This window comes from Schistosoma mansoni (assembly GCF_000237925.1).
Source record: "Schistosoma mansoni, WGS project CABG00000000 data, chromosome 3 unplaced supercontig 0077, strain Puerto Rico, whole genome shotgun sequence".
NCBI classification, from domain to species: domain Eukaryota; kingdom Metazoa; phylum Platyhelminthes; class Trematoda; order Strigeidida; family Schistosomatidae; genus Schistosoma; species Schistosoma mansoni.
Window position 1 is genome coordinate 394,028 of NW_017386007.1, and position 9,693 is coordinate 403,720.

At 37.3% G+C, this 9,693-nt stretch overlaps 1 protein-coding gene across 1 annotated transcript in view; it reads right to left on the minus strand.

Annotated features, from left to right (window-relative positions):
- Nucleotides 1-5,362: 5,362 nt before the first annotated feature.
- Smp_210200 (tubulin tyrosine ligase-related) overlaps nucleotides 5,363-9,693 on the minus strand; it is a gene marked incomplete at both ends in the record, with an annotated part of 12,011 nt that continues 7,680 nt past the window's right edge. Inside the window, 2 exons of the mRNA XM_018791371.1 lie at nucleotides 5,363-5,656; nucleotides 9,363-9,563. Coding sequence (XP_018645431.1) covers nucleotides 5,363-5,656; nucleotides 9,363-9,563 — 495 coding nt within the window. The remainder of the gene's footprint in view (nucleotides 5,657-9,362; nucleotides 9,564-9,693) is intronic.

The window sequence follows — 9,693 nt, forward strand, 5'->3', positions numbered from 1 at the left end:
GATGTCGCGCAGATTCAGGGATTGAAGACGTCATAATTCGTTACACCTTTAAAATCAAGGATACCAAAACAAGTCAAAACAGAAGTCATGAATAGAGAGGTTCGGAAATATACTTGTAAAATGCCCAATGCATCGAAAATTATATCAGCCAAGTTGACTAGTTATGACAATACAGGTCTTGGTGTGGATGATCGATCAGGCGACCTCGTCAACCGATGAAGTCAAGGCAAGTGCAAAACTATTTACTTTGGTGATCTAGCTAACCCTACGGACACCTAAAATTACGTCACATTTGACCGTTTTAACAAGCCACTTCGTATGGATCCAGTAACGTTTTTTACAACTCCTGTGTGTGCAAGTGAATGAGTGTGTATATGTCTTGGTTAAAGAAAATTGGAAGAAAAGTGGATAGAAGAGACCAGATTTACAGCACAATGGTTCAACCATAAAATGACTATGGTTGTTCAACTTATTAGCGTTTATCTTATGTTCAGGAAACACTAAATTTGATCCCTTTGAAGTCGTTAAAAATCGCAATCTGCAGGTGCAAACTGTATGTTTGCGGTTATAATGGAGTGATCAACAAGGTCATATCGGACTCAAGAAGCTTGCTCTTAGTATTCAAACAATATTATTGAGGCCTCTAGGTCCCTTAATTAACGTAACAGGTGAGACAATAGAACATTATTTGTTTTATAGGAGAAACTAAAACTGTAGTACACTGATGTCCCTAGGCAAATGAAGAAAACTCGGGAGTACCTAATTAAAAATAGACAATCAGAATGCAGATTTTGTGTGATAATTCTAAAATACAAAAAAACGGACAAATTTGCAGAGAATTAAGAGTTTTTGAAATCATTTTTGAACCTATCAGTGCTAATTATTGACAAATAAGGCTGAAGATTATAAGTCCTTAATTGGGATAACACCTGGCTGTCAGTCCCACATTTTCAAGATTTTAACTCCTACTCATGGTACACTTAATCGTAATATTCCTTACCTTAGCACCCAACATACTAACCTCAACAGTTCAAGCGACAATAAAACTATACTTTAATCATCGTGAAATATAAAGAAAGTCATAAGTTATATCAATGAGCTATTGTTGACAGTATTCTAAAGCCTCGCATCAGCTATTTTTATTTTGATTTATCTCTTCGAATCGTCAACATAATACAGTTTTACATTAAGCAGTATTTCTTGCACACTTTGTTTTTAATGTTATTGTTGTAATTCTGAGAATGGGCTTTGAGCTTCAGTTAACCGAATATAATAAGACAATAACTGGCTGACATTTCAGAATTTATCAAATTTTAAATTTTCACTTGGAACTCGATAGTGAGGTATTCTGGGTTATTGTTGTGAGAAGAGACGTTCAAAAGACACCAGGCCCGTGAACAGGAAATAACAGAGTCGGAATTTTATTGCTGCCGGGAGTTACGAGAGACAGTTACTTGGCATAGTGTGACGAGCAAATAACCCGAAAGTAGCACTTTTCGAGGGGAAACTTCTTTGCAAGACGGTAAAAGGAATAGCTGCTATTTTCCCAGACCAGGTTTTAATCCGTTGAACAGGCCTTCTTTAGCTCTCTTCACAATGTATACAATACTTTACATGACAAATTATTTAAGATATATGTTCCCGTTTTATTACTCATTGAAATACAGCGCCATATGAGTTTCGTGTCGGTGATTACGCTTCGTTTTATTGATAGAAGAAACCAGATTAGTGGAGAACAGATAATTATTTTGATTGTGGATAAGAACTGTTGGAGCGCAATGTTACCTTTTTAAACACACCCAAATTTCTCAACATTCACAATATAATAATGGGAAATGTAGTGCAAAATAAGCAAGTGAATGAATACGTGAGCTATAATTTTTCGACATTACTAAGATGTTTGCAGCCAACTCTTAAACAATCAACTTAAGTTCTTACATCGGCTTCCCTTGGAATTAGCTTCTATAGGAATGTCGTTTCGATCCACTAACCAGCCGACGAAGACCAACTCTCAGTCAGTATTTTGAGATGGTCCATAAATATCATATACTGTACTAGCTTAATTTCTTATCTCATAGCACTTACCTCCTTCCACAAATTATCTCTCATGACTTGTTGAACGCTTGCTGCAGCAACCATTCACAAGAAGTCTGTCATTTATAACACCTGACATTTTTGCTCCACACATAAGGTTAATCATGGGGGAAGGATGATCTGGCAGTTGAAATTAAGTACCCAAGCCAGAGGGTCAACTTATGGAGCCTGCTACCAAGATAGGAGCTTCGTAATATGAGTTCAGAGATGTTTGTTGCAGGTTCAGATTTATCCATTGGGGAGAGCAGGCCAGTGGTCTTCGTTAGTCCTTTACCAGTAAACTTAGTGATTGCCTAATCCTTTCTTGAACACGTCATTTGAAAGTGCGGAGTCTACTTCTTCGGTGAACAGGTACCGGTAGTCGATGACTCGGTGGGAAAACCTGTACGACAATGCTACTGTATTTATTCTCGACTTTGAACTCACCTGATGTCCTGTGAATTGCCCTGACCTATCAGGAAGTAACGGAAGGGATAAATCAAATTCAAGACCATTTCTTAGTGTTCTGTATAACAAAATCAGGTCACTTCAAAATTTGATGTTAGACGGGGTAACATCGTTTAGTTTCTGGAACCGCCCTCTGAATGACAAACCTAAGAATCCTGGAATCGCATGGTTAGTTGCTCTCTGTACTCTTTAAATGGAGGCTTTCAGCCTGGATGCAGTTTTAACTTTTGAACTGCATCAAGGTTACGTAAAGTTTAGTAAACATACACGTATTCAAATTGGTAAACTTCTATCCTGAAGCCCATAGGGTTTTTAATTGTTTAGCGGCATTCGCAAAGCAGTAGGCCTCATTCTCAAGATCGTCATTCTCTGTTACTACAAGATGATTGTTCTACAGGACTAGAGGCACTGACACTTCCTCAACGTTATAACTATTTGTCTTTGTATCACCAATATGCATGTAAACGCACCTGGCAGCGTTCACAGGCACTAATCACGCTTTAGACTGGCTAACCAGAGCGTCTAGATCTAGTGCCGATGCATCTTCATTCTCCGTTCTTTCTCGCCAGATTTCGACACTGCTATAACACGGCTTAGGTCACCTGGCATTACTCGACGGTTTAGTTACGTATGGGCTAAGAAGTAAGCGGCCTTGAACAAAGCTTTTTTGTCATGTACGTCTATTTTAAATATATTGTTTTGTTTTGAGTAACGAAAATATATCACGTGTGTTTGACTAGCTCCACTTGCTCTTGGCAATTTGTGAAATAAATCAATTGAGAGAAAGATGGAGTTATCGTTCTTACTTCACCACTTAACGGGGAAAAAAGCAGACCGAGCGCCCTGTAATATGAAACATCATATTCAGTCCTACTGTTATCAACAAAGAAATCATGAAACGAAGTTATGAATATAAAAATTTGCTTCCAAGTTTGAAACTAATTATTTGAGTTGAGAAGCGCACTAGCTCTTTATTTGCATTAGAATTATCAATTGGATCTAAATCACGTGGCTGATTGTATTATGCACCGGGATCAGTAACTGTACATCATGCTGTCTTGATATAACCAATGATTCTACAGTCAAAGATTTTGGGATTGTGAAACGGATGTCATCTCACAAAATCTAATATACCGCCCGAAAAAATGTGTAACAGGTCACCACTTGTTCTTGAATAATGCCTCTGAATCTCTTGTTGAGTTGCTTTTGGTTATTCCAAGAAGGCCACAATCAAGACCGAATTGTCAGTTTACATGGCTGTGAGAATACAGATGACCACAGCAACCAACCAAAAGTATATTCTCTGACCCATAAAGTACAAAAGCAGCTCTGAAACATGGATTTTGTTGGTTGTATTAGCTCTCGTTTCCAATTCGGTATATTGATTTCAGCGACTAGCCTAAAACAAAACTAAATATGAAGTCAAAATCTTTGATATATGTTGTCACACCGGATTCTCGATCGATTCATATCGAATTCAAACACCATATCATTCGAATTAACGACCAATCATCCAATAAATGACTCGATTGCAACATCAGACTATGTAATGATATGGAATACAATGTATGATGTAAAACGTCCAGCTTCTATCGGAAATGTACTCTGGTAGTTATGAAAAAATCAGTGCCTGAAGGCAAGAGACCATAAACGCATATGCTATAATTGTATAATTTTGAATAAAACACAATATAATGTACATGAAAACCATCAATTCATAAAAACATCACAACTAATAAACATGAAACCCTGTTTTCAAGAATCCGTTACGAATTAATCTGTAGTGACCTGCTTTTTTCGACAAGAACGCGATTGGTATAATAGAAACAATTATTATTATAACCAATTGTACCAGTGATTGTTTAATCGTACCCGTTGTTGTTTAACTGTATCAAAGTCACTTTTCGTTCGGTCGTCCGTCTTGTTTGGTTCGAACTTTCTTACGCTCTGCCCTTGTTGCCTGCAATCTTTGGCACGTCTCGGTATTCTTTCGATACCACGAGATCGCCAATAAATATACTTTATCTGGACTAATTACAGTCCTCTGTTTTGCGAGTTATCGAGGGAACCAAGTCGTTTTTGGGCGCGTAATCTCGTTGTAGTGGTGATCATAGTCCATTAAGACTCGACGCCATCTACAAATCCATCAATCCACGATATCATGCAACACATACACACGATCATTTATCCCTCTACTTCGACAACCAACGTTCGATAGTGTATGAGTGGGTCGGAAAAAAACAAGGATGGTCAAATAAAATAGTGGCATCAGTTCCTTAACATGGAAACTTTAGGAGCCATGAACGTCTAGAGAACATGAATGAGTTTTCTCAACTGATTTCACACTGAGGCTAATAGTTTGACTACCAATGTCTTACTATGTTTCAAAAAATTTTAAAGATGTGTTCACTGTTAAAAACAAATATCTTGACTGTTTTGAAATAGCTATAAAAACAATAAAACATTTGCATAGTAACAGTCTTTGTAAAATAAACAGATTGCTGTATATCACAGAGTTGAGATCATGAGTCAATTGAAGCTAGACCACCATAGAAAACCTGGAAGCACTGGATGGCCGTTTCGTCCTATTATGGGACTCCTCAGTAGTGCGCATCCACGATCCCACACTCGCGAGATTCGAACCCAGGACCTACCAGATTGCTGTATACGTACTAGAACTGCCCAGGAAATAAAATATCAAAGTTATCTTGTGAAGTTTATTTATTTCTGATATCAAATAAAAGTTTTATACAGTGAAACAATGTAATAAATGGTAAATATCTATATTACTTCCTAGTACCTTTGTATTATTGTTCAGAAACTAACATTTAGAGTTCAACTTATATCTGGCTGTTTGAGTTGAAGTACATCCAAGAAATGAATTAAGTCTAGGTAGTCCATTAGGTCCGAACACATGTAATGACTCCGATGATCTTTCTGAATTAGACAGGTTTATGATGTTCAATGCATCGATCAACCAACCTTCTGTAGTATCAGACGTAGGAGGAATAGGACCATCATCCCAGATTAGATCAAAATCGCCAACACGTTTCTCAAAACCTGTCAAACGACCCTCCAAGTCTACAACGTCTAGCATATCATCCAAAAGATTAGTCTGGAAAGCAGATTTTATATAAAAAATTTGCAACAATCAGGAGAACTGTTTTATCATATGCAAATAAAATGGTATCAAACTTCAACAAACTATTTTCAGTTATTTGTGCTGTAAATAAGAAGAAATGTTGCACAACTGGAAGTCGTGAGACCAGAAAGCCATATGTCGGGAATCACCGGACCAGTTTTACGTGATACACAGAGTGAAGTGTCATATAATTTCAATGAAAAAACATTTGAAGTGGTAATATTGTTGATTATTACTGTTAAGTTTGTCTTACATTGTTCCTATACACTCTCCTTCCACTCCTTTGTTTATTGTTTTATACTACTTATTTATATTCAGTAGCAGTTGTATCCTTAACAATTTCCACATTTACATTGTAACGCAAGTTGTACTGTAACATTCGGAAACGTTCACATATATTTACAATGTTTATTGTACTTATCATTGTATTTGTCATTGTAATCACTGTACCTTAATTACTGTAACTGTTATCCACAGTTGTGTATTTGTTTAAACGCAACAGTTTCCATATCGTTTGCTCTTGGTTCGAGTTTCGATTGTTAATAAACTGTTGTCCAATTTCGACAAAGCTATCGGCTGTCTTTGTACTATCGAAGCCTTTACTATTTCATTCTTGAACGACGCGTTAAACGCCTAGACACCTCATAAGTTGAGGTTTCTAATTGATTTTTGTGTTTTATATAATAATAGAACCGCTTTTGTAGACAAATCGTTGTTTTGTAACTTCGATTTTGCGCGTATCTCAATCAGGTCACTTAGACGCTTCGATAGACTTAACAATTACAAATAAACAGTAACTCAGTGGCCGAGTGGATAACGTGATGGCGTTTGAAGCGAAAGGTACTGGGTTCGAGTCGCAGAGTAAACATCAACTCTGAGATGCAGGTACATCCATCTGACGAGTCCTAAGTAGGACAAAACGCGCGTCAAACTGGATTCCACTGCTAGCCACTATCCATATTTTCTTAAACAGCAACTGAGTTCAAATTTTCTCTGATAAACATGAGAAAAACCGTGAGTGTGAATTGGATTGAAGAAGCTCCGAAATCGTGAATCTTAGGAACTCTAAGAACCTAAAGATATGTCTAAAGGCATGACATTCAGATCAGTTGGTGATCAGCGGAGATACCAACATTAAATCTACTACCACATGCGGAGGAGTTCAATCGATCATAAAATCAGAGATCAACGGAAGTATATGGTCATTGAAGAGTGGATGCAGTAAACAAAACAAACGGTCATCAATCACAAATAAGGCAGTTAGATAGAACTGGTATGAAGCTTGTAGAATAACACCACCCAAAGCATTGATCTATGACTGAAATTTCCTCCATCATTTCAAAAAGACGTATGCTTGCTCAGAAGACCAGCTAAAGATGTTTACTAAATAGTCACAAATGAAAACAAAAGCAGCCTAATCTGCTGAACTTAAACACATTCTTATGCTAATGTTTTGCTAATCAAACTATGATTCTATGCACAAAGCGGACATAATAAAGCAGTAGAAAAGTTGTGAAACACTCTATATTTCGACACCCTAATAGATGTTAAAAAAGAAGCTTTTTTGGAACAAAACTGCTTCCACTAGTATTTCTAAAGTAATTAAAATTTTGATTCTATCAGGTATAGACCCTAGTTGTGAATTATTAGCAAAGATGGATAAAGCCAAGCGGTGGAATTCAGAACGCACGTTTCGTCCTATTTGGGACTCATCGGCTGGATGAACCTGGTATAAAAGAACAACGTGATAATTGTATTGTGATGTGCTACTAGTAATGTTTCTAAATAAACATGCACAATTACAATAAAAAAGCATAAGACCAAAAGAAAACATCAGGGTAACAAAATAAACAGGCATTTTATATTTTAACCCTTAGATCAATTGGGATTGTCCCCAATTATCTGTATATTACGCTACGTGATATTTGGAACTGTATTCATTCAGGCAAACTGATATCGGTTAAGTGCTCTGGCGCGAGACCGGTAGGTCCTGGGTTCGAGTCTCGTGAGACGGGATCGCGGATGAGCGCTGATGAGGAGTCCCATAATAGGACGAAACGGCCGTCCAGTGCTTCCAGGTTTCCTATGGTAGTCTAGCTTCAATCGACTCATGATTTCAACTATGAAAAAACTGATATCAGTCAAAGAACTGTGAAAACCTAGGGGAAAGGCGCTGAACACATAATTTATCACAATTGATTGATCACTGGATGGTGATCAATGTCGTGCGTGTCAAGTCCTTCTAAGTGCTGATTGAATGCTATTGATCAAGTTACAATGTGAACACTAGTCTAGGTGGCTCGACACTGCGTGCACTATGTTGACCACCTCCAAACACCGTCTTATCTCAATACAATTTATCCTAATTTGGAAATTCTCAGTAGAGCACACCTATGTTACTATTTGAAGTTGATTTCAGGGTCAAACTTTATTATGAATATGATCGACAATTAGGAAATTATAGGATTACTATTTTGATTCATGGGTTATGTTAAATCGGATTACACTATGTCTATACATGATCCTATAATTGTAGCATTTGTAAAAGTATTTGCATAACAGACTTGAAAACACAAATTCACATTTGTAATTGACCTTAAAAAATCACTTAATTGACACTTTTAGTGAGTATTTATCAATTTACTTGTTTCTTTAGAGCTAAGCAAATCAGCCTTATAATGTGAATTCTATCAAACAAGGTTCAAAAACAATCATATATGCATAGTTGAAATCATGAGACAACCATGGAAAACATGGAAGCACTGGAAGGCCGTTTCGTCCTATGGTGGGAATCCTCAGTAGTGCGCGTCCACGATCCCGCACTCGCGAGATTCGAACCGAGGACCTCCTAGTCTTGCGCCAGAGCACTTAACCGATAGACCACTGAGCCGGCATCCAACGGTGTTAATGTTTAGCTTCAACCGATCTACGATGTTTGAGCAACCGTTCACCAATTGTCTTCAGTGAGTTGATATCTCTCAACAATGAGGATACTCTGATTCACTTGTTTCGGAGAATAAGTGCTAATTGTAATTTTATTATAATAGGGAGGTTCTGAAGCAAATCAAATGGTTGATTTGTGTATTAAGAACTTTTTTCTCATCAAAACAGCTTTGAATGTTGTTTGGACAAAAAGAAGTAGGATTGATACTTCATAAATGCTAGACAAAGAAAAATCAAACTTTAAACTTCTAATTGATATTGTCTTAAGTCACAAGCATTTTAAGCAAAGATGGATAGTGACTAGCAGTGGAATCCAGTTTGACGCGCGTTTCGTCCTATTCGGGACTCGTCAGCTGGATGCACCTGCATCCCACAGTTGGTGTTCACTCTGCGACTCAAACCCGGTACCATTCGCTTCAAACGCCATCACGTTATCCACTCAGCTACTGAGTCCGGATAGCCGCTTGTTTGTGCAATGGGGTAAAGTTTAAATTCACTTGATATTGTTTGTTTGAATCTTCCCATAGATGTTTAGGACTGCAATTGATCAGTCTCTCATATTGGCATATGTGCATTCTGTGCGGATTTCTTCGATATTATCCTAAGTCACAAGGAGTATAAGCTTAGATGTATGATGACTAGTAGTATAATCCAGGATGTGCGTTTCAACCTCGATTCCACTGCTAGCCACTATCTATCTTTATTTATAAAATACCCTAAATATAAATTCACTTACTTTTAATATATAATCTTCTTTAGAAGAAGCTGTCAATGAAGGACTAGCATTAATTTCTAATAACCATGGTTTTAAATTATTATCAATTAATATATCATATCCATATAATTCAAAACAACGTTTATCATTGATAATAATCTTTTGTACACTTAATAAACTACCAATAAATATCACATCGACTTGATGAAATAATTCAGCAACCTAGAAAAGCACAAACACACACACACAGTTAATGAATTAAAAAAACAAAATCATGTTAAGGTAAGGGGTGGGGGGGGGGGGGGGGGGGGGGGGGACGGAAGCTCGGACATCGCACGCACCCGCGACGCCC